Genomic DNA, 25,082 nt, shown 5'->3' on the forward strand with positions numbered 1-25,082 from the left:
TATGTATATCATGAAGGTTTTCGTTTGCTGACGCACAGTCTTGTTTTGTTCTCCTCCAACTACAGCCGTTCACGTCCTGTTGCATCGGCTCAGCAGGCCACCGCACCACAACTCCCCCGCCCTCCCAGATTCCAGACCCTCCCTTCTCGTCCGCCACCACACCCACCACTCGCTCCTCGCTGGGTGGCATCCTGTCGCCGCAGACCTGGGGGGGACTGCTCGGGGGAAAGTCTGAGTCTGTGACCAAGCTTATCTCTGCAGGGACACAGGACAGTGAGTGGGGAAGCCCCACATCCCTGCAGGGCCAGCTGGGAAGCGTCATGGTATTCCATGAACCCCTGCAGCCCAATCATATGAAGGCCATCTGTAGTGCTGGTAAGCAGGAAGAGATGATGTGAGAGGAGGAAGACAAGGAAAGAAAAGTATAGAGGGACGAAAGAAGCAATGTTTGTTAGAACAGATAAGCACCAACGATGAAAAATAGTCAAATTTGTATGACGAAAGTGAAACAGAATATGGATCATATAGCAGATTAACTGAGGAATGTTAGTTGTTCTTTCTTTCTCTCTCTTAAATTCTCACTCTCCTTTTTTACACAGGTCCAAACTGCATCTCTCCATTCAAAGCCCAGGAGTCAGAACTTGGCGACCTTTCAACCAAACTGCTGCTGCACTACTCACCCAAGGTGATTGGCCCACTGTGGTTTCTGCCATCTCTTCTTAAAGCTTTCAAATCAGCCATGTAGAGAGTGAAGTGAATGTGATTCTCGGGATCGTATCAGGTCATTTAAGACAGTTGTACAAGTTTTCCCTGTTGTGTCTTTATAGGAGTGGGGAAATTTGTTTTGGTGGGCTGTAATTAAAGTAGTCAACACTACATTTCCTTTATTGAATGAAAATTAATGAATGGTTATGTTACCACAGTCTTTTTTTATTTTAATAAAATCTGCAAAGTTTTAACTAAACACGGTCATTCTGTCAACAGGCTTGTAGGAACCCTATCTGTCTAGATCTGTCTCCAAACATGCTGCATGGACGCCTGACCGGAAATAAGGTCGTCAACTGGGATATCAAGGTGGGAGGAGCGTGCAGCTCATGCTGTCGTGTAACTGTTCTGTGCTCACAGGAATATTTCAGCTTGTAGTGCATGAATTTATATTCTGTTTTATTATGTGTTGCTGTATTATCTGTGGCAGGATATGATCAACTGTGTGGGTGGCCTGCCAGTGCTATTCCCTATACTGGAGCAGTTGGCCCTGGTGACCCCTGATCATCACGCCAGTGATCCTGCAGCTGGTTCAGATCTCATTGCCCCTGATGTGACAACGCCAGCTGATGGAGACTGGGTCATTCTCCCATCCAACAGAGCCTCAGGTCTGTTCTGCCACAGCCTATAAATGTATTTCTTTTTCTCCTTGTTTCTCTTTACTCTAAACTGAAATATTAAATTGCAACACTGTGTTAATACATTGAGAGGCATGTGGGAAAAGGTGTATCATTATTCTCTGTTTCAGAGGCTCGCCTGGAGAAAAATCTGGTGGCCACCTTCCTGTTGGTGCTGAAGCATTTCCTGCAGAGACACCCAATCAACCAGGAGAATCTGCTTCACTCGCACGGTGTCAGTACACTGGGAGCACTGCTTCAGAAGGTCTCTGTTTAATTTTAATTTTGCACATAAGTAATATTGCGCAAAAGAGTGTCAGGGTGGAATTATGGGAACGGCCCAGAGGGGGAGACCGTGGGAGCTCCTCAAATTCTATGACAATCATCTAATTTATGTCTACTTCACTCAAACACAAATTAGCACATTTGCTAAAACACGTGTCCATAATTTTGGCATTAGGCTAATGGTATGTTGGTACTGTACTTCCACTACTTCACTCAGTTTAAATATATCTGGAGAGTACAGATTTGCTGTATAAGAGGTCTTAAAATTGATGTGATGTTTCAAATTGGTATGAGTTTTTTAGGATATTTACAGTTTGTACTTGAGGACCACAATAGATTGTTTACACCAGAACCATAAATCCCACAACTTTCTTACATTTTGTGACCTTAAACCAATGCAAGGTGCAAGCTTGGTGACAGCAGGCGTCTCCAGATAATGCCAATCCTGTATGAGTCACACTAATACAATTTCAGTTTTGGCTTTAATATGTTTGAGTATATTTTCTCCATTCTTCAGATGTGTGGTTCCCAATTTCCTGTATTTATTTAAAAAAATGGAGATCTAGAAGGATGTTTTACAAGCATTTTCTGGCCATTTCTACCAATGGAGTGCTTTTCACAAATTGCATTAAGTACACAAGGTCTCCACATGATATTAGTCCATGCAAAAAGGACTTAAGCCTCTTCTGTTTCACACCCTATTAAAACTGATTTAGTTTGGTTCTGTAGCGTGGGAATTAAGAATCTGACTGAATTAATTTAATTTTTTTATAAAAGGACCACCTACACCCTTTATTACATTACTTGTACTGTATGAGAGTTTTGAATATTGCTGGACTTCCCCCAGTGACATTAATCACCTCAGATAGCTTTGGTCCCTGTCTGTTGGTTTGTCTGTGTTTGTTCTGTGCCGCTGTGTTTGTCTTTTCCTTTGTGTCTGTCGGTTTCCCTCGTTTGTTCATTCTTTAATCCTCAACTCTTTTTCTTCCCCCTCTCCTTTTCCTATCTTTTGTTTGATCCAAGACCCTCTGTATTTATTTGCTTAGTGAGTCCTTGGAAATACCTCTGAATCAGCATTTACACCATGGCAAAGTACAAGCCTCCACAGAGACCCAGATAAAAGAAAATGTTTTAGATACCCTAATAGTTGTTCTAGGCAAAGTAACCACACCCTGTAAATGGTAAAAGTCCAAATAAACCACTAATGTGTTTCCCCATTCCAACATGTTCCTTATCTGTTTGTTGGGAGAATTAAGGGTATCACATTGCTTTATACTAGCTTGCTAACAAGCTTCATCATGGTTTATGGGACTATACATAATAAATACCTGTTTTTTGTGTCTCTTTGTCTCTTAAAAGGCCTATTTTCATGTCACCTGTGTATTCTACTGTAATCTCTCCCCTCTTTGTGTTTCATTATTTTGAATGTGTGCCAGTGAATGTGCATGTAATTGAACTAATAGTCGTAAAATACAATCTTGTTTTTTTTTCTGTGTGTGTTTAGCTGCCAATGGGTCATGTGGATGTCAGCGTGCTTGTTGCTATGCAGCTGCTGATAGAACAGGTGACATATGAGAAGAACCAGGCTCTGCTGCAGCAGTTTCACACTCACCTACTGTTCAATTTCAACATCTGGAACAAAGGAGACTTCCCTCTACGCATTGGTGAGTTTGTGTGTTTTCATGTTGGAAAACGTGTAAAACTTGCAGCAATCATATTTTCATTGAATTTGATAAAAGGTAATTGTGTCAAATATTTTATATGAATATACAATAATATGCCCTTGCTTTTTTCTCATAAAGGTCATATCCAGTACATGTCCACCGTCATCAAAGACAACAGGAAACAGTTCAGGAAAAAATATGGAGTTCAGTTTCTGTTGGACACCGTACGCCTTTATTATGGGTGAGACTCCATATCTCAAAGTTCATACATATATATTGTATTTTTTCCCAAGTTTTTCACGAAACATCATTGTCATCTGCTCTGCTCTGTAGGAAGAACAGTAATAAAGAGAGTGACCTGAGTGAGGAGGACATTCGTACCATCCGGGCATCTCTCTGCGGCCTCGTTAAGTACTACATCAGCAAGGGCATGTCACAGGAGGAGATGCACAGCCTTCTGGGATACATTGCTGCCATCGGAGATGAGGACCAGGTGAGGTGGTGGGGTCAGATGTTATAGTCAAAGGCTCAAAGCAAAAATACAATTAAAATTTCTTTGAGTACACGTCTTTTATGAGAGGAAAAGTGTTTTTTCCAACGATCATATGAATTAGAATTGCACCAAATCATTATTTTTCCGTACCAGTTTGTCTTGTTGTGCTAAATCATACAGTAGCTTAATAAGATTGTCCCCAACAAGGACCAGAATACCCCAAAAAATCGGATCAGAGTACAACATTCACTATGAACAAAAGGTTAATTCATTTTCAGCCTTGCAGGGAGCCGGTCAGCAGCTCTGAGGCGTGTCGCGCCAACATCTTAGAAATTTGGAGTAGGTCACGTTATTATTTGTGTATATTTGGCAGATGACCCAAATATTATGAAACTGGTAAATGTCAACTACCTTTGCCATTTCAGGATTTCATTGTGAAGTAAGATGACCTTTGACTGCAGGGTTTTCTGTTTCTTTGTGACACTTACTGCACTGACGCCTGTACAGGAAGCTGTACAGCTCATTTCCCACTTGGCAGCTGTTTTGCCATCCTCTCTCTCGCTCTCTGTCTCTGCAATATTTGCAACATTTTCCTCTCTGTAAGCTAATTCATCAGCTTTCGGCTGAAACAAGCCACCTCATTACTTCACTACTCATTACTTACTTCATTACTTCACTACTATTTTCCTGTATGACCCCAAAGCTCCATCCCCTCCCCCTGTTTTTAGCCCTGTCTTGTTTTTCATGTTGTCTGTCACTTTGCATATCCTCTTACACCACAGTACTATATGTGGAAGCTTACATCACCCCCTGCAAACATATGGTCATTATAATCGCATGATCCTCCTTCACTGCCACGCATCTGCCACCTCTCTGATACTATTTATCGATTCATCAAATCAAAATGACTCTTCTAATACCACCTTTAATGAATCATGCTAAAACATAACCATGAAAAATTCTCTTAATCTTTGGTTGTGTTTGTTTAGTTTTTTTTATATTTTACATTTGCCAAATTTGGTTAAAGATATGACTGTGTGTTTATCAGTCACTATTACATAATGCATGCCATGCATGATAGGCCTTATCTTATCTTATCTTTAACTCTTAGGGCTATGATTATCTTCTGTAACAATGTAGGAATCTGTCAAAACAAGCAACCTTGTAAATGCAAAAGTAAATAATTTTAGTTGTGGTTGTGTGTGATGCAGCTGTGTGGGCTGCTGGAGTTGTTACTTAGCCTTCTTCAGAGCAGTCCGGCCAGGGACCAACTCTTCCTACTCCTCTTTGAGCCCGGGGCGGCCGACTCCTGCTATGCTCTCCTGCTGAATAACAAACACTCAGACCGACTCAGAGAGCTTGTCTTCAAGGTGGGTTACAGCCAGCTACACATGGGACACACTGCCACAGTCAATTATTATAAGCTCCAGTACTTAATTATTGTCATCTTTTTGTTGCTTATATGTCCAGTACATTTACTGAGTAAAACGTCCCAAAGGGTTTTGATTTGTTATGGGATTCTTTACCACTTTAAGAGATGGTTGCAGAAAATTCACGAATTTTCAAGCAATCCTTGCTCAACAGGGATATATCACAATACCACACTATTAGAGCATTCTTAGTCATAAAAATGATCAAAAATGATGTTGTGATCAAAATGTTGCTTTTAATTTTTTTTTCTTCACCTCTGTTCAGCTATTTGAGCGCATGTTGCGCTGCGACCGCGTCTATGAGAAGAATAAGCAGCGTTTGCGGCTGAGAGAGTCAGGTTACGCCGGCCTGTCCCTGCTCTTCTCTGAGCTTCACATCACTCCAACCCTGATCCGCTGTCTCCTAAACCAGATCCTCCACACAGGTCTGCGTTTGTTTTTTCTAAGTGATTGAAGTGTGTTTACGCTGGTGATCTTTTTTTGTTAAACTATTGTTACCTCAACCTTTTTTGTGCAAATAATGAAGAGAGGATAATGAGATTTTGAAAATTTTTGTGTACATATACTTGCTGCAGTGGGCTTCTTCATTGGTCAGTCTGGCTTTTCCACAGTTAGCTCCTGCTACAATAAATAAACCCCTTGAGTTTAATTTTTTTTCGGCCTCATTATTTGATATTTTTAAACAGAGGACGACTGGATTAACCTTAATTCAACTCCATCAACACAATCAGTACAAGACACTGAAACCGAAGGCTGAACTGTTTGTAGAGAGGCTGAAAACGTGTCTGACCAATGGAACAGATCAGTGGAGCTCATTCTTTATGTCGGAAGCAGTGGACAGAATAGCACGGACATGGAAGTGCCAGTCAATACTACACATACAGTTCCAGATATATAAAAGTGCGTGCATGTACATCTAAAATCTACAGATCAAGTGGTGAACTACAAGGACCTGATGTCTCTGATGCAGCTCACTCACCGGGCCGGACCCACCGTGCGCCTCATCGTCTGCAAGAGGGTGAGCAAACACCTGGAATTAAACCTGCAGATACTCGCTATATTTATTATATACACTGAATAACAGCAGACACAGGAAATGACTTTGAGGTTCCAGGTATCAATTTATATATCGTCAAAGGCTTTGTTGGCGTTTTCCACTCATCCTCATACCATACTTACTTTCATTTTTCCATACGATTTCAGTCCTGATTGACTTGGTTTAACGCCTAGTTACTGGTAGTAACGGTGATTAATTACAACACCAACACTGTTGAGCAGCTACCTTGTCAGAAATTCAACAGATGAGTAACTGGGGTATCTGTTCACAGCACAGCCAAAACACTCTCATGTTGTTTTAATGAAGAAGTCGTCAGTCCTTAATCTGCCATCATGTCATGAGCAACATCTATCTGATTTCATGCTGCACACAAAGCAAGTGTTTTCCTCACAATAGTAGCGTTTAGTAAAAGGAGTTGTTACCGTGTTGAGAGGTTGTGTCTGTGGCTGTGGCTGTTGCCTGCAGATCTTGATCCAACAGCACGTTATGGCTACTCCTTCTTGTTCTACTACCATTCCATTCCCTGTTTCTTGTGACCGCATCCCAGTACGTTTTCTCCAGTTGAATACTTTTAATGGGAAGCAACAGCAGTAGGAAATGTTGGATTTGCATTAGCAGTAGCTTAATATAGTTCTGAGAGCTCTGATAGGGCCCTTGGGCATATGTAGGCTATTTGAATCCTGTACAGGAATGGCGGACTCAGCCACTAACAATGAAAACCACTGTATTAATAGGTAATTACAGACTGTAAATGCATCAAATTTAATACACTCAGTGCCTTTTGTGAAAAAAGGTACTGATTTCACGACAATCTTGATGATTATAGCTTTATCGTGATCAGTTGTAATTGTCAGTTTTGATATATCTGATTCTCTTGACTAGAACTGATTTACTTATATCCTGGTGTAATGACCTAGTAATCACATAAGTTTCATGCCTTTAACATTTCATACATTACTAATACCTTTCTAGGATAATAATCAAAGTACATCACTTAGAAACCAACACCAGCAGTTGGAAAAAAGTGAATACAATTTTTCATCATTAGAAGTTAGAGTTTTCGTTTAGATTGTTAAGATTGTTTTTCTTTTTCATCTTTTACCTTTTAATGTTACAAGATTCAGTTCTCCTGCAGGTTCATTAAAGTTTAGTACCTCTCCTCTTCTATCCTTAGGTGTACCAGCTGTTACAGTCCCAACAGGATGCTGCCGTCCAGATCTCCAAGCAGCAATGTTGGCAGGACACCCTCATGCGGCTATACCTGCGGGGTGAAGGGTCCTTGCTGCTGCGGAGTGCTGACACTGTCAGCACCTGCAGCCTGGACCTGAGTCGGCCCAGTGGCAGCAGCACGCACCGCCTGGAACTGCCGTTGGAGAAGAGGGCACGGGCAGGCAGCGCCGGCCGCCTGGACCGGCTAGAAGATGACCGGCTCAGCATAGGTGACACGCGCTCTGTGGACAGCCTGGAGAACGGCGACGTTATCTCGCTGCTGGACACGCCATCTTCCTCTGCCTCCACTGAGCCACAACTCCACGTCAAGCCCTGGGTTGTGGGGAAATCTGGCGGCCTGACGCTGGATCTGTCTCACTTGCAGGCCTACGAGGGTGCAGAGAGTGGCAGCCAAACACCCGGGAGCATGCCCAGCACTCCGTCACCACTGGAGGCTTCAAAGCCTTTCCCAGGAAGCTCTGGGGATCGAGATGCAACTTCCTCCCTGACTGAAGACAGCTTCCTCTTCAGTGACAACATCTCACTGGGGGAATCCTTCAACAATGCTGAGGTGAGATGGGGGATCCCATGGATTTGGCAGACAGCTTTAGGACTGGTCTTTTGACCAGATGAGATCCTTTTCAGATCCGTTTCATCTTGCTGAGATAACTCAAGAGGAAGGGTGAGTTAGGGGAGCGAGTTTTGTCATCACATAGTTGTTTATAACCATAGTTTATTAAAGGACAAGGTTTGCAATATTCTGTTTTATTTTTGTCAACAAATATCATGAAAAAACCAAAACTAACTACTAGTTAGTCCGTCTCTCAATACTTAATGACATGCCTGCCCTGTCTGCTACACTCTGTGGCTTCAAGGCCACTAGATTCTGGTGAAGACATAAATCTTAAATATAAATTATAAAATATATAGTTGTCTTTTTTAACAGGCACAGTAGTTTTTAGCAGGCATTACTCAGACAGGAGTAAATAGTGCATTTGTTGCCGACTATTTTCAGCTGCACATGTGGTGCTGTAGTCAGTATTTACAGCAGAAGGATGGTGTATCTGGGATCGACTCAAAATAAACATTGTTCATCATAATATAGGAAACAGTGTGGCTCTCTGTTTGTTTTTAATAGTTTTCAAAAAAATTTTCCTGGTTGAAGTAGGAATTTCAGAAGGGCAATATCACCTACAATAAACCGTAATATAGTTTCTTATAAAGCCCCTAGCAGCAAGCAGGTGATAAGAATCTCTGGTGTCTGTACATCATATGGTAGATTGTACCCCGAGGATGTCTAAACAGCAAGAGCTTCTGATTCAGTGGGTGACATGTCAGTGCTCTGACTTTCATCGCTCTTTTCCTCATTTTAGTATGTCACTGGAGGGCAGTTACAGCATCAAATGTGTCCTTTTTAAAGCACTAGTTTTAGGAATCTGTCAACAAGTTTTGATCTGGCTGGCAGTATAAAGTGAGCCAATATGTAAATGTCCCATCATCCACATTAATGAAAGAGTAGTTTATATCAAAAGACATATTAAAGGGGGATCGTACTGAAATTCAGGCTGTCATACAGCTTTGAGAAGTACTAGAAGGCATTAAGCACAGAAACAAGAGCATCCGCTCACACAGTAGATAACTTTAAGATGGTCCTTAATGTTAGTGGCATTACATGTGTCATCTTCTTATTAATGTGTTTTTTTCTTTGCTACATCCCATTACCCAAAACTAGTTATACAGCATAGGAATCCTTAAAGTTTAATTTAATCTAATCTATTCTAATGATAACCCTCACTTTTCTCTTTTTCTGTGTCTTGGTGCGGTGTCGCCCCCCAGCGGGCAGAGGAGGAGCTGTGCAGCATGCTGCTGGAGATAGTGCTGTGTGTGATGTGGCGAGGCGTAGAGGGTTCAGATGACTCGGCGTGGCTGGAGCGCGGCCAGGTCTTCTCAGGTCTCACCAAACTGGGAACAGCCAATGAGCTGCTGCTTCCTGTCGACCAAATCAAACTCAGGTCAGCAGTCTATTAGACCGCAGACAGTAATGGACGTAGTATAGGCTGAATGCTTCCAGAGACAGGCTTGCTAGCAGCATCCAATGGTCTCTGTGTTCTCTCTTTTTTTCTCCAGTCTAATGGAGCGTATGTTGGAATGGGCAGTGAGTGATAACCGCGAGTCATCAGCCGCCACGTTGCCACAACATACGGAGAACGCAGTGCGTTTGCTTCACATGGTACAAGACTTCCTGCAGGCGGAGGGGCTGGTCAATCCAGCGCTTTGGACAGAGAAAGTGCTAGAGGAGACTGTGACGCTGATGGACAGCCTCATGGTGTGGTACTCTGCTGGCACCCAGTGGTTCCAGCTCTCCCAAGTTGGACTGAGACTCTTGCTGGGCTTCATGGCCCAGGAGGACCCCGAGGTGAACTTCTTTTTTCATTATCCACCATTTCTTCCATGTTCTTACTGTTGCATGTGTATTTTTTGTGGCTTTTAAAAAAAAAAAATTTGCACATCTATGCAAATTCATGATTTACCTGTGTCCCAGGTGTGTGCCATGGCCACTGCCAAGCTCAATGGCATCCTGCAGACCAAGGAGGTGTCCAGCCAGGACGAGGCCTGCTACCTGCTAGGGAAGGTGGAATGCATCCTGCGACGATCAATCCAGGAGGAAATGGAGGAGACCTACTCCTTCCTGGTTCCTCTGCTGCGAACGCTGCTTTCCAAAGTCCACCGCCTCCTCTACATGGAGTTGCACCTCCCCCAGCTCCCTGACACCAATGGCAGCCCGTCCTTCTTTGAGGACTTCCAGCTGTACTGCAAGTCACCTGAGTGGCGCGTCTACCTCGACAAATATGTATGAGATTGAGATTCACAGTTACTGTTGTTGTTTTAGATTATGTTAAATCCAAATTTTATGCAACTAAATGTTTTACCATCTTTTTTTTCCCAGATTATTCCATACATGAAGCAGTATGAAATTGAAACTTTCAGCCAAGGCCATGAGACCATGGCTCTGTACTGGAAAGAGTGCTATGAGGCTTTCATGGTCAGCCTGCATAAGAGAGAGAGGGAGAGGGGCGAGAGCAAGATCCGCTTCCAGGTTAGTTGGATCAGTAATAAACAGATAATAATTGAAGCCTCTTTTCTTGTGTTTCTGTCCTATGTAATGTTGGTTTGGTGCAAAGCTTCTCTCTCAGCTTCCCCCCCCCCCCCATCTTTTATCCTTCAGGAACAATTTGTGGAGCCCTTTTCACGCCGAGGCCGTCAGGAGAACCTACGCTACAACAGCATGTTAAAGCAGCAGCATAGCCAGAACAGCTCCACCCTCAGGCAGTGGAAGGCAGCACGGCGGGGTCTGGTGTGTGAGAGAGGGCCCTGGGCTGACAGGTACTGATTTTAACTCCTATCCTTATCTGCATTTCTTGCCTTATTAGTATTTACTCGCTATGATAACATGGAAACAATTACAGCAGCAGTGGTAGGAAAATTAAAACAAATAGCAAGAAGTTAAAGTCTGTAAATATAATTTATTTAATATGACATGTACAGACATAAATAATGGCTGGCTGTTGGAGTATTATAGGCATATTTTGTATCTGTTTCTAACAGGCAGCAGGATGAGATGCACTGGAGGGTGTCCAGTGCTGAGAACTACTCCCGCATGAGGTTGAAGCTAGTCCGTAATTACAACTTTGACCCTCACCGAGAGGCCAGCGCTCTGAGAGACAACCTAGGTAAGACAACATTGCCTATGTATGGGCTTTGGGCTCGGCTTTCCTTGTAGATCATTTGACTCTTGGTGTGAGTGTAGACCTACAACCTGGCACAGTTTCACTATCTCTTTAAAGAAGTGCATGCTTGAATATTGAATATTGAATAATTGAATAGAAACCTGCACTTGACAACTTTGCCAATAGGTGGCTCTCTGTAGCAGCAAAAAGTACTTTCTCCATTGATTATAATATAAGGATTAGTGTGTGTACAGTGTGTCATGAGCACACTCATCCAGCCTACCCTTGATAAACAGATTTAGAAGGACTGACCTTGAAAATCCTCTTTAAGCTGAACTTATGTCCTACCCCTCCATCTACTTATGAGGAGGATGATCCATTCTGCTCGGTATATTTTCCTCATTAAATTGTATGTAAGGATGAGGCAAGGGACTCAGAACTTAATCAGACTTTTATTTCATTTTTATTTTTATTTTTTATTTGATGATATTAGTGTTTCATAATGTACTATATACGCAATAATACCAATCACATTGGTGTTTGTGTAGTCATCAAGAACACTTTTAACTTTAACTAAAATCCATGTTGGTTTCTGTAGCAAATTAAAGAAGATCTCTTTTTTGACCACTACTCTTGAAAGATGGCCAAAAATTATTCATACACATTTTTCAGTTCTATCTAACTTATATTTCCCCAACTCGCCATATACTGTACAATGCAGTTCATTGTGTATCTGTTTGCTTTCACTTTTCCCCTTTAGCTTTTCAACTTTTTTATAATTAAACATCATGACTTGGTTACGATTACAGGATTTAAAACAAGTTACTCACTTTATTACCTAAGTTTTCTGGAAGTTGTGGATTTCTCATACCCCTCAAAGGTCTGCACTTTGCTGTGTTCACTCTATAAATTTTAAATTTATAACATGCAGACACAAGCCAGCAGTTTTGCGGATGCTTAAATGACCCAACAACAGATTCAATATATTACCATTACACTGGCCAGTAACCTTGTGAACTGATAGCAATGAAATATTTTCCTAACAAACAATTTTCAGTCTTTGTATTCTGTAAAACCTTGTGCCTGCTGTCCATCGTACACCGTGTGGCAGTAAAACAAAACAAAGCAAATCAGTGTCCGCTTTGCTAAAGCTCTGTTTCTATAACCTACTTTTGTCAGGTAACAGTCAGCTTTAACTGACCTGTACTAAAGAATTGATCCACATGAGTGATGTGAATGAGAAAGTTTAAAACTGTAAATCTTCTGTTTATGACACAAAAACACCGAACTGAGCTGAAGGAAAATTAGAGTGTTATGTTCCTGGTGGGTATGTTTTTGTAGTTTGTCAGCCCTTGACAAGCGTGTCAAAAAGTTAATTTATTGTATTGCCATCTGATATTAACCGGTGCACCACCTCTGGATGCCCCTTTTTAGTTTTTAATCCCCATTTGTCTCTCCTGCTCTGCTCAGGTGTCCATCATCAGCGTGTAAACCCAGAGTCTCTGCTGCTGGAGGCTGTGAAGCAGGTCAAAGTCAGTGACCTGGAAGACGACATCCTGGAGCTGCCGGAGGATGACCCTGCTGCTGCCAGCAACCAGTCAGTCACCGTATACAACAACCACATAACAGCCAAGTTCACGTGACAGATACTAAGCCAAGAATTATTGAGATATTTTGTAACATTCCCATTCCCTCTTGGTGTCCTGCAGGGCTGAGGCAGAGGAAGCAGGCCAGAAGGAGAAACTGGTGCTGTGGGAGGACTGTGAGTTGGTGACGGTGGTGGACGTGGTGCCGGGCCGCCTAGAACTCACCACCCAGCACATCTACTTCTACGACAGCAGCCAGGAGAAAGAGGAAGGTGAGGAGACAGTCAGAGAGGTGGATGAGAAAACACGGGAAAAACATTATTAAACTTTTACTTACACAAACTGTCTGCTTTTTTCTTGAAGGAGTTGGCCATGACTTCAAATGGCCCCTCTCTCAGATCCGAGAGGTCCACCTGCGACGATATAACCTGCGTCGCTCTGCTCTGGAGATCTTCCTCATCGACCAGACAAATTACTTCCTCAACTTCAAGAAAGAGGTGATGAGCCACAAAATTAATTTGTCCACAAAACTGGATAATATTAGTGTATGTGTAATGATCGGTAAATAAATAAGTAAGTAGATAAGTATTGACTAAAGCTCTAAAATTCTAGAAGAAATTTTGATCCACTCTGGCCTTTTAAATAGTAGGAGGCTAATGCTGTATCCAACATTGTTATTTCTTATCTAAACAGGCGAGGAACAAGGTCTATAGCCGCATGTTGCTGCTGAGATCTCTCAGCCTTTATGGAACCCGCTCACCGCAGGAGCTACTCAAAGCCTCTGGACTCACGCAGGTCAGGACACAGGACTGGGACAGGAAACAATGATGTAGAGGTGTCACTATCAATTATTAATATTTATTTATATATATATATATATATATATATATATATATCTCAAACAGTCTCCTAACATATAATTTAATGAAATATATGGCTTCACTGAGTAGGAGTTGACTAGAAAATAACGTCTGATCTCTGACTCTAGTCAGTCCTCTTTCTTCCTCTCTTTTTGGAGAATATAGGGTTGTTAGCAAGTACAGTATATTACACACAAAAATGCAAACGATGCCATCGGGTTTTGAGGTAAAATAAAGGGTTGGATGGGCTTTCTCTTCCATCCCGTTCCATCTAAAAGTACCCCTTTTAGTTTAGAAAGTTTAGAAATTTGTGGCATCCACAGTCTGCCATTTTCAACGAACAAATAATTTCTTTTCAACAGCTTCAAATTCAATATGGCTTCCCAGTCTCTTTTTTGTAGGTATATGCACAGATTGCATCTATTATAAATAAAGTATTCAAAGCAAGGTTCTGCCTTTAGCTAATGTTTGGAATGGGATCACAATTTTAATATAATTGTAGTAACCAGAAGAGTGATTCCCAATGGTGTTACACTGGGTTGTTTATCAATTAAAAGAATCTTTCTTCTAAATTGAAAAGAACTTAAATCAGCTTTTTGTTCGAACGATACTTACACCTGCTAAAAGACTTTCACAGGACTGATTATGAACATTAGAACAAAACTGATGAATTCCTCTCCCTCTGTGCACTGAATGTCAAATATTGCTGGTGTCGGTGTATTGTCACCCAGTGGAGTATGTGACCAAGGAGGACTTTTGTTTGATGACTGGTTAACTGCCCTGTTAGATAGTTTTCATAAAGGGAAATAAATCTATCACAGCCCTACGAACTGTACAAAGTTAGTGTCATACATTAACCTTTTCCTTTTTTCCCCCCTCCTTTTGGATTGTGTGCTGCTATCATTTTGTTATGTTTTGTGTTAAGCTAAGAAATGAGAAATAAGCTATGAATATTTTACTCTTGCATATCTTCATCACACAGAAATGGGTGAACCGGGAGATTTCCAACTTTGACTACTTGATGCAACTCAACACAATTGCAGGCAGAACGTACAATGACCTGGCTCAGTACCCAGTGGTACGTTCCTCACTGAATACATTACTTTGCAACTGTGGAGATTGGGTGAATGTGAATCTTTGAGCTAATTTGTTGTGTTTTTGTTACCAGTTTCCCTGGATTCTAGCTGACTACACTTCAGAGGAGCTGGACCTGTCTGATCCTCGGGTATTCAGGGACCTGTCAAAGCCAGTGGCGGTGCTTAATGAACGCAATGCCAAGGCTGTTAGAGAGAAGTATGTTTCATCCATCCATATTTCAGTTCTAATCTTGAGTTATCATCCAAAAGTTCTATAGATAATAAGGAAATTTGTCAGCAGCTAGAGGAAGCTACGTTGCTCAATGAGCACAGTCCCTTTGGCTCAAGTTAACCTTTTGAATGTGTCCATCAGATATGAAAGTTTTGAGGACCCAACAGGCACCATCGACAGGTTCCATTATGGCACCCATTACTCAAACGCTGCTGGGGTGATGCACTACCTGATTAGAGTGGAGCCTTTCACCTCCCTGCACATCCAACTGCAGAGTGGACGGTAAGGAGGCCGGTTCAATCAGCCATCACCAGCAATGTCTTCCCTGCATTACAGCTACCCCTCCGCCTCTTTCTCTCAATTTATCAGCACTGCTGATAGTGACAGTAATCATACATCCACTTGAGGAAGTTTGCCCTTTAGACATGTATGTGCCTGCACATAGCTGCTGCTTCTAGTGTTCATTATAGATCCTCCGTCATACTATCCTGCCTTGGTTCAGGTTCGACTGTGCGGACCGCCAGTTCCACTCTATCCCAGCGACATGGCAGACCCTTATGGACAATCCGAACGACGTCAAGGAACTCATCCCAGAGTTCTTCTACTTCCCAGAATTCCTAGAGAACCAAAATGGTGAAGATTGAATCAAATCCTTTTCAAATCATTTCAGATATTATATGAATAACTATCAGCCATTTCTGTCAAAGTTGTGATTCAGGATATGTTTTCTTAGTGCAGAGCAAAAAGCTTGCTGCTTTCAGGCAGTTCAAGTTTTTTACTAAGAAAAATGCAGGTTTCCTCAAAGCGAAGTATTTACAATGTAAGTGTGAAATGTAGGGAAAAAAATTAATAAATCATAAAATCATATATATATATTTATATATATATATATCTATATATATATATCTATATCAGGGCAGATACATATCACGCAGATGCTCAATATTATACTATTAGACTTATATTTACATTGGGGGCAATTAAATGTGATCAGACAGATGTCCAGACTTGTATAATGAACATGCAGTTTGTTTTTATATACCTATTTTGTAGAATGACGCAAGATTACAGTGGTGCAGTTTTCACTGTGTTTTAGCCAAATGTTCTTGATTCTTGTCATTATTCCCTGAATAGAAATTTTGGGAAAGGATAAAGTCAACGACACAGAGTCCTGTAGCTTTTTAGGATGGTCATAAATATGTTGTGAATTCCTCGCTGATCCCTTTTTCCTTTCACCATGGTTCTCTCTTTCTGTTTCCTTGTCATTTGCTCTTGCTGTCACTCAGCCTTTGATCTGGGTCGCCTGCAGATTTCCAAAGAAAGGGTGAATGATGTTGTTCTGCCCAAATGGGCCAAGTCCCCTGAGGACTTCATCTACAAGCACCGCAAAGCCCTGGTGAGATGCAGTTTGAGTTTTACTGCTGTGGTGTAACTTTGCTCCTTAGAGATCATTCTTGCAAGATTAATCTGTAATAAACGGTAACCATGATTACAACCTCACACTAACCTTACCATCAGTGCGGGGTGGCCAGAAAGCAGAATAGCATCTGGACTTTGAGAGACATAGTGACAAAATAATGCTTTACCTTTGAAGCATCAGGTAATCTGGAGATAGAGATTATACTGTCTACACTTTGCTATTCTCATAACCAAACACCATCCAAATTTACATATGTTGGGTGGAGCATTCATATACTGAAATATATGGCACTTTAATGTAGTCTGTATGCACAAGCACATTCAGGTATGTGCTTGTAGTGGATCATGTCTGTGTATTATGCAGGTTTTTGGAATGGCTAGAGGAATGGCTGTGTTTTTTCCATTAGGAGTCGGAGTATGTATCAGCACACCTTCATGAGTGGATCGATCTGATCTTTGGTTACAAGCAGAGGGGCCCTGCAGCAGTGGAGGCCCTCAATGTCTTCTACTACTGCACATACGAGGGTAGAGCATCCACCATAGCTGTCATGCTGTCATGTCACATTATGGATTTCTAATTCCCTCAATCCCCCACATTTTTTTTGTCATATGCAGACATATTGTATGTACGTGCAAACGTGTATTTATTTGGTTTTAATTTTTCTAAACTGTATTGTAATAACCGTAAAATAAACAAACCTGTGGCAATTACCTAGATGTTACTGTTTGTTTCTAAAGGAAAAAGTCAAGAAACTAGACATAATTGATTTTAACTCTTACTCTAAGTCTAGAAAGACTGTTTGTTGAGACACGCAAGTGCAAGCATTGTGCAACAATTCAGGTCAAACCATTGCCTTTGTGAGTTGTAAGTGTAGGTTTGTGGTGTTGCAGGGGCAGTGGATCTGGATGCCCTCACTGATGAAAAGGAGCGGAAGGCCCTGGAAGGCATGATCAGCAACTTTGGACAGACACCCTGCCAGCTCCTCAAGGTACAGACACAAAAGATACATGAAAGTATTTTACTTTAATATAAATAAACAAAAGACTGCTGTTACTTGAGGTAATGAAGTTCTGTGGCTGTATTCGTAATTCTGATTTAGTCTTTAATATCTATTTGTATTTAGGAGCCGCATCCAGTGCGTCTGTCTCAAGAGGAAGTGGAGAAGAGGAAAGCTCAGCTGGACTCATGTCCTCTCAGCATGTTCGAACACCTCAGTGACCTCAAGTCCTTCTTTGTTGAGGTTCGATCTCTCTCCTGCTTATTTACTCGTGAATGGAAATCAAAGCAGTTACATAACTAATCGAGAGCTGGTAAACTAAAACAAAACAACAGTCAGGAATATTTTGACTCAAATAATTCCTGCACATTTTTCAAGAAAAGATCCCTCTATTACAACCTTGAGTTCAGTTCTCTCTCCCCTCATGTTGCAGGGGATCAGTGACAACGTGCCGCTGGTTAAGGCCGTGGTGCCAAAGAATCAGTCCCATTCTTTCATCAGCCAAGGGAGCCCCGACACTATGGTGAGCCGTGATGCTGATAATAATATATTATTATCATTAAGGTTACAGAGTTGTTTCATATTTTTTCTACTCGTTTAAGATGTAAAAATTATAAATGAAATGAATGGATGAAGGGGAGACGATAGACTGGGTTGATGTCTTCATGGTGTTTGCGCTGTCTCCAGGTGACGGTGAGTCAGAACTGCCTTGTTGGGACCCATGGGTGGCTGCCTTACAACAAGAATATCTCCAACTACTTCACCTTCATTAAGGACCCCACAGTGTCCAGCACCAAGTGAGAACATGCACAAAACATGCAAATACAGTACATTTACAGGAAATAGCTCTGTGGTGCCTGCAGGAAAACACTGTAATGCTGCCTTTACCAGAATCTTTTGTGGTGAAAAATGTGTCTAAGTTCTCCCACCCGCTATTCTCACCATCTTCATCCAGGACCCAGCGTTTTCTGTCAGGACCCTTCGCCCCCGGTGTAGAGGTAACAGCGGGGCTGTTTGTGGTCTCCCATGATGGCAAGTTGCTCTTCAGCGGTGGCCATTGGGACAACAGCCTCCGGGTCACCTCCCTGGTCAAGGGCAAGACTGTTGGACAGCATATCCGACACATGGGTAAAGAAAAGCCTGCATCTTGATTTGTGTCACATCTTAAAACAACAGGCCAGCTAAGATAAGATCATAATATTTAAGTAAATAAGTACTTAATATAGGTCCGTATTCAAAATAATGAGCCCTTCCTTTCAGGTCAAAAACTGTGGGAGGGGTTCTAGGTTCAATTTTTTGGTATGTTTGGAAAGCTGTGGTTGTACTGGAAGACTGATTTAAAAACACACAGTTTGAGTTAAGTTTTTCATATATTTTTCCCTCTTTATATCTGTACATCCTGTACTAATCAGAGGCTTTTGTTCATCTCTCCTCCAGACATTGTGACATGTTTGTCAACAGACCACTGTGGCATTCACCTGATCTCCGGCTCCAGAGACACAACCTGCATGGTGTGGCAGGTTCTGCAGCAGGTGAGGACACCTAGGGCTCACTGATAGTCAAAGAAACATAGTGACATAGGTTTTTAAAATGCATTATCGACTCTTCAGCTGTAAAACTGAGGAGCCTTGAATAATTACATAATGGAGAATGTCACTCAGTTGATATTTTCAAAGTAAAGGGCCAGTATTCAATTGTGGGTTTTATTCTTAGCAGTTAATTGATAAAAATATATTTATAAATCTTTTAACATGCCTAATCATGCCCTACTTGCAGGGTGGAGCTCCTGTGGGTCTCCATCCCAAGCCGGTTCAGGTGTTGTATGGACACATAGATGAGGTGGTTAGTGTCAGTATCAGCACAGAGCTTGATATGGCTGTGTCTGGGTCACGGGTAAGAGCACATAACACACACACTCCTGGGAGTTCACCACTGATTTTTTTTTATTTTATTTTTTTTTAATCAATGGCTATGTTGTGTTTCTTTTGCCCATTGATAAATTGGTCTCCAAATATAAGTTTTAATTCTGAGAGTGAAACAATGATGGTGCCATGACGTAGATTATATGTGTTTTGTATTCAATCACATGCTGAGTTAATGAGCTGGAAAATAGGGTTTAGACTGAAAGTCAGTGGCCTGCATTTGTGTAATTCTGGGTCTTTGAAGGCAGAGAGATCTGTAAGGTTTTAAACATTGTTATAATGTTTGGAGCTTAGTGGCTTTCATTGTTTTGGAATTGAAATAACAGTGATCTTGCAGTTAAAGCTCTGGATTTTCGGAAAGTAGCTATCATAAATACACCATCAATCAGAATTCACTTGATATATCGGGAAAAAGTAGAAACTTTTAGTACTGACTCAACTTCTTTTCATGTTAGAAGTATGCTTTACGTTCAGGTCTGACATTATTTGATTAAAAACGTTAGAGCCCTAAATCCCTCGTCTGACAAATTAACAGGTTTTTCAAGTAAATAAGTAATTGATATAAATTTAAAGAGGGAACACTGGCAATGCAGTCTTTGTGTAATTTTCGTTTGCTGATCTTGGATATGGTTTAATCCAAAAGTTCCAACATAAAAAGTAGAGAACCCAGTTTGTTAGGTGGAGCGCTGTCAAAAGGGAAATCGAACTATTTATAGGTATTAGAAGGAGTTTTTCTCATTTCCACCATGAAAATGTAAATGAATGAAACAGTGTGTGTGATAGTAAATGTGTATCCCACTGTCCGTGCCGCAGGATGGCACAGTGATCATCCACACAGTGCGTCGGGGTCAGTATATGCGTTGCTTACGACCGCCCTGTGACAGCTCCCTGCCACTGTCCATCCTCCACCTGGCCGTGTCCTGGGAGGGTCACCTGCTAGTCCACACCTGCCTCGAGGGCAAAGCAACACTCAAGGTGCCGGCACTGTATTTTCCACACACACACAGTACACTGAAATAATGAAAAGAGAGGAATCCGGGAAAATGTGGGATTTGTGGGAAAGAAGGCTGGATCTCACTTCTTCAGACTTAATGTGGGGGTTGATCAGAGTTGTGTGAAAGACAAGCTCCCGAGAAACACGACAAATTTTTCTTTCTATTGTAGTTGTTTTGTTGTTTTTTTTTCCTCCTGAAAGTTTCCCGTTCAAATTCTGCTACACTTTTAATTACTGGCTGGACTAAAGCTGCAGCCTTTCGAGTATTAGTTTGTGAAGCCCAATACTGACAATTTCCGAACGTCAGGCCCCCCTGGAATCTGATTGGCCAACCCTGATTGATAAAGCAGGTTAAGATTAACTTTTTGTACAAAATATTCATTAGAAATGTGTGTCTTTTGTTTGTTTGGTTTTTTTTTCCTCTTCCCAGGATAAAAACGCCCTTCATCTTTACTCTGTAAATGGAAAGCACCTCTGCAGCGAGCCTCTGAAGGAGCAGGTGACTGACATGTGTGTTTCTGGGGAGTATGTGGTCATCGGCAGTCAGCAGGGATACCTGTCCATCCGAGACCTCTACAGGTAAACTCCAGAACACGTATTTGTGCAGGAGCAAAGTCAGAATTTGTCATCAGACCCATTTTTCACATTGGCAGCTGTCCATGTGCTCAGTGTTATTAGGAGTTCAGAATGGATTTCAGATTTTAGTCCAACCCCAGTCTGCATGCATGGAGACACTGTAGACATTAACCCGTACTTTGCTCCTCTTGTCCAGTCTATCTCTGTGTTCGGAGCCCATGGCCATGCGGGTGCCGGTGCGTTGCGTCTCGGTCACCAAGGAGCAGAGCCACGTGCTGTTGGGCCTGGAGGACGGCAAGCTGATCATCGTGGGCGTGGGCAAGCCGGCGGAGGTAAAGAACTCGCTGAGGAACTACATCGCTCAGAGCCTGGAGGGATCGCCGCTCATGGCCTCCCCCCTGCTGGCCCCGCTTCGCGCTCGCTCGCCAACCCGCCTGCTGCACCAGCGCGACCAGCTGATGTTCAGCCCCACTTCCAGCTCCCAGAAACCCAAGCAGCTCTAGTCCCTTCCTCTCCCCTTCCCTTGCTGTAGTTCAGACGCATAAACACACAGACAAAGCTGCTGCACATATCCACCACGTTGCAATGCTCGGCCTCAGTGTCCTCAAAGACCTTTTACCCCACAGTCCCCTTTCTTTCTCTCAGGGAGGGTTGTCACCCACAGTCAGCCATTTGACTTCACTCTTCCCTTACCTAACCACCACTAACACACACACACAAACATTTACATCAGAGCCACACAGATTTAACACATTCCTTCAGCACACCGCTGACCAGACACAGTCGCTACTAGAACCACAACTGGGATATGAAAACAACTTGTGGTGCTTACCTCATTCAGTTTTTTTTTTCTGTGCAATATTTGACTTGATTTGGCCATTGACCTGGGATTAACTCCCTCCCATGCTGTTTACCTGAAGTGTCATTATGTAATGTGTTTGAGTGTGCTCTACGGACTATAACAAATATGCTGTGAAACAAACTTAACACTAATTAACGCTTTTGCAAACCCAAGCCATATTAAGAGTGTAGCTCCAATCTAATAATGCAAACTAATAATCTCGCGCCAAGATAGACTTTAATGTTTTGATGATGTAAATAGTAAGTTGATGTAGATGTAGGACGTTCACAAGCAAGTCCCCCTTTGAATAGTCTGACCTGACTGATTGCACCATTTCATCTTTTCTGTGAAGTTGACTCACACCAAAGTGAATCAAGCTTTGATTTTTTTCTTTTGTGCCACACAAGTCAGTCAAACTCCAATGAACTAATCAGTCACTCATGAATCATATCCCTCCTCCTTTTTTCCCCCTCTCCTTTTTTTCCTTTGACTTCACCCCCCCCCCAAATTCCTCCCACTCCTCTTCCTCCATTCTTCTCAGATGCGTTCGGGCCAGATCACACGGAAGCTGTGGGGCTCCAGCAAGAGGCTGACCCAGATCTCTTCGGGGGAGACGGTCTACAACACCCAGCACGACCACAACTGACCCATCCCAGTCCCCGAGCCCCAAACCCTTCCCCCCTCCACGCACATTCTACATTCCTGTCACTTGGTTTGCTCCATACTTATCAGCCACCAAACAGGTTGCCTCATTCTCTCCTTAGGAGCTCCCTTCAGTTCCTCCAGCACCTTTCCACAGTTTCATGGGTGGTGGGCAGCTGTTTTGCGGTGCTAGAGCATCAAATATCACGTCTGCACATGTATGCGTCTGTTGATGTTTTCTTTGCGTGCATTCCCGCTTTGGATTGACCGTGCGGCGCTGGCGCCGTGGTTCAAATCCAGAACTAGCGACAGCCTCGGCACCACCACACCACTACCCACCACTCCCTGACTTCTCTCTTCACTTCTCAGCTGGTCATCATTACATTGACATCAACCTACACGCTATTGTTTCTCCAGCAGGAGTGTGTGTCCACATAGGCACTGTGTATTCTCCGACCCGCTCAGCTAAAATTTGACAGGATCGGTCAGCTAACTGCTCTCCCGTATGTTTGTTTGTTTGTGCGTGTGCGTGAGTGCATAGTGTATAACCATGCTCTATCTCAAAATATAGTTTCAAGTGGCCTTTTCGTCCCCCCTTAGTTTGCCTCCGATGCAGACAGGCGGGCCTGTGCTCTGTAGGCCGATACTTTTCATGGTTGCCTCAAAGCTGCCGCACAGCAGCCTTATGCAGTAAGACGGCTCCATCTCTCATAAGACCAAACTTTCTGCCTTTGCCATGTATTTTTATATGTGTGTGTGTGTTTGTGATTTTAATCTGTTGGGTTTTTTTTCCTTTCTTTTTTTTTTAAATTGTGCATTTCTTTGTTGTTGTTGTTGGTTGTGGTTTTTCTTTTTGTTTTTTGACAAATTTATGCATGTGCCCAGCAACTTGGCATCTGTTCGTATGCACATTATTTTGAGACTAGGTAGCGACACGGTGATGGAGAAGTCTTTTTTTTAATTTAATTTTTTTTTTTTTTTAAATGTTTAGATATAGCTGACTTGTTTTGTTTGAGAAACAAAACAGCAGAAGACAGCATCTCTCTTTAATGTTAGCATATCACTTAAGATAGTTTTGTATACAAAAAAAAATCACTACACTACAGGTGAAACGCTACATTCTTAAACACAACAAGCTTCCATGTGAAGATTTATCAAAGCAGTACAGAGAAAACAGCTTCACTTATCTCTCGTGCTTCATCGAATGTTTTTAAGTTACTTGAATCCATGTTTGTTTATTTATAAGTAAAAGTAGCAGTTTTTTAGTCTTACTTTGTCTCTCCAGTATGGCATATTTTAAACACTTCTGACTGTTTCGACACCTGTAAAAGAAGGAGAAAGAAGAAAAACCTCAAGGGCTTTATGAGATGTCAGTGTTAAGAGCAATACAGCTCCTTCGTCAGGTGCCTGTTGATGCTTTCTTCCTGTTTTTTCCACATCGGTTGCTCAACAAGCCCGCTACTGTATCTCCAGTCTTCCTATATCTTAACTGGGATAATAAATGTACCCTAACTCCCCTCCCCTTTCCCCCAGCTGCCTTTAGCTTTCATCATTGCTTCCAATATCATCCCTTTGTTATTTTTACGTCTCATTCTCCTTCCTGCTCATTGTGAAGTGACTGATTTCAGACGAGGTTTTTCTTTTCTGGGGCATCAAGAACGTTTGCATGCCTTGTGTAGGTCGCTTGGGAGACGTGTTGTTCGTGTGTGTGAATGGGATTTCTTTACTCTGTAAGATCAGAATCACAAAAAAAAAAAAGCCAGAGTAAGAAGCTTCTGTGGATGAGACTGTGATTCATATTTTTGCACCATACTTTTGTGTGTGTCTGAGTGTATGTGTGTGAGGACATGCTAATGATGTATGTGTTTATTTTTTAAGCCAAATTCTTGATTTCATTGTACATGTTGATTTGGTGTCTCTGATTGTGTGAACCATGGCAGCCCGATTGTTTTGGCTCACTAATGGGTTCGGCATTGGACACAGGGTTTTTTTCTAGTGGTTCTCTCGCTCTTAGTTGTTGTTTTTTTTTTTTTTTTTTCACTGTGATTTTGTATTTAGTTTTTATTTAAATATCACAAAGTCGCAAAGTGTAGTGCAAAGATCAATCTGTCTTTCTTTAAGAGATTTCTGTGAAAGGTACGGTTGAAAGGTGTAGTTTTTTCTTTGATTCATCCACATTTGTCATTCAGACTAAAGACCACTGTTTGAGTTGTTCCACGACTGCAACAAACGGAGTGCCTTTATCTCAGTGTGGTGTTAACACAAAGCTAGGTTTTTTTTCTCATTACTGGAGCTTATGATCCCCGTAAATCAAATGAAAGCAGCATTCCACAAGTTTAACCTCCACAGTTTCAACGGGAACCAAGAATATAGGACTTCAAAGCAAAATCAAAAAGTACTATTTTGTGTCTCAGCAGTTCTGCTCTGTGACTGTCACCAAATGGATGTGTGTATATCTGTGATTATTTATGAATACAGTATATAATGTACAGCATGATTTTTATTTCAACGTATTTGAAATGTACTTTTGCACTTTCCAGGTACTAAATTGTAAGAAAATTGTTTTAACTTGGCTCCCTAATCTGTACAAACTGCTTTGTATACACAAGTGGAAAATGATCATTAAAGTCTTGTCTAAATTTAAATATAAATTGGTGGTTTATCTGTCTGAGGCCTTCACTGTATAAA

General features: G+C 41.9%; 1 protein-coding gene across 1 annotated transcript in view; it reads left to right on the top strand.

Moving 5' to 3' along the window:
• nbeal1 (neurobeachin-like 1) overlaps positions 1 to 23,377 on the top strand; it is a 49,225-nt gene extending 25,848 nt beyond the window's left edge. Inside the window, exons 17-55 of the mRNA XM_040142094.1 lie at positions 66 to 375; positions 600 to 685; positions 985 to 1,074; positions 1,196 to 1,373; positions 1,514 to 1,647; positions 3,172 to 3,331; positions 3,470 to 3,572; positions 3,665 to 3,824; positions 5,036 to 5,194; positions 5,520 to 5,679; positions 6,184 to 6,272; positions 7,486 to 8,091; positions 9,357 to 9,532; positions 9,648 to 9,936; positions 10,063 to 10,371; positions 10,468 to 10,617; positions 10,747 to 10,904; positions 11,127 to 11,251; positions 12,719 to 12,845; positions 12,958 to 13,106; positions 13,198 to 13,331; positions 13,528 to 13,629; positions 14,677 to 14,772; positions 14,863 to 14,987; positions 15,144 to 15,284; positions 15,505 to 15,635; positions 16,289 to 16,398; positions 16,829 to 16,946; positions 17,313 to 17,410; positions 17,546 to 17,662; positions 17,853 to 17,942; positions 18,107 to 18,216; positions 18,375 to 18,547; positions 18,857 to 18,951; positions 19,196 to 19,312; positions 20,155 to 20,316; positions 20,766 to 20,914; positions 21,108 to 21,243; positions 22,294 to 23,377. Of these exons, the coding sequence (XP_039998028.1) occupies positions 66 to 375; positions 600 to 685; positions 985 to 1,074; positions 1,196 to 1,373; positions 1,514 to 1,647; positions 3,172 to 3,331; positions 3,470 to 3,572; positions 3,665 to 3,824; positions 5,036 to 5,194; positions 5,520 to 5,679; positions 6,184 to 6,272; positions 7,486 to 8,091; positions 9,357 to 9,532; positions 9,648 to 9,936; positions 10,063 to 10,371; positions 10,468 to 10,617; positions 10,747 to 10,904; positions 11,127 to 11,251; positions 12,719 to 12,845; positions 12,958 to 13,106; positions 13,198 to 13,331; positions 13,528 to 13,629; positions 14,677 to 14,772; positions 14,863 to 14,987; positions 15,144 to 15,284; positions 15,505 to 15,635; positions 16,289 to 16,398; positions 16,829 to 16,946; positions 17,313 to 17,410; positions 17,546 to 17,662; positions 17,853 to 17,942; positions 18,107 to 18,216; positions 18,375 to 18,547; positions 18,857 to 18,951; positions 19,196 to 19,312; positions 20,155 to 20,316; positions 20,766 to 20,914; positions 21,108 to 21,243; positions 22,294 to 22,398 (6,027 nt within the window). The 3' untranslated portion in view covers positions 22,399 to 23,377. The remainder of the gene's footprint in view (positions 1 to 65; positions 376 to 599; positions 686 to 984; positions 1,075 to 1,195; positions 1,374 to 1,513; positions 1,648 to 3,171; positions 3,332 to 3,469; positions 3,573 to 3,664; positions 3,825 to 5,035; positions 5,195 to 5,519; positions 5,680 to 6,183; positions 6,273 to 7,485; positions 8,092 to 9,356; positions 9,533 to 9,647; positions 9,937 to 10,062; positions 10,372 to 10,467; positions 10,618 to 10,746; positions 10,905 to 11,126; positions 11,252 to 12,718; positions 12,846 to 12,957; positions 13,107 to 13,197; positions 13,332 to 13,527; positions 13,630 to 14,676; positions 14,773 to 14,862; positions 14,988 to 15,143; positions 15,285 to 15,504; positions 15,636 to 16,288; positions 16,399 to 16,828; positions 16,947 to 17,312; positions 17,411 to 17,545; positions 17,663 to 17,852; positions 17,943 to 18,106; positions 18,217 to 18,374; positions 18,548 to 18,856; positions 18,952 to 19,195; positions 19,313 to 20,154; positions 20,317 to 20,765; positions 20,915 to 21,107; positions 21,244 to 22,293) is intronic.
• Positions 23,378 to 25,082: the final 1,705 nt, after the last annotated feature.

Source organism: Xiphias gladius, chromosome 13, assembly GCF_016859285.1.
Source record: "Xiphias gladius isolate SHS-SW01 ecotype Sanya breed wild chromosome 13, ASM1685928v1, whole genome shotgun sequence".
In the NCBI taxonomy this organism is placed as follows: Eukaryota; Metazoa; Chordata; class Actinopteri; order Istiophoriformes; family Xiphiidae; genus Xiphias; species Xiphias gladius.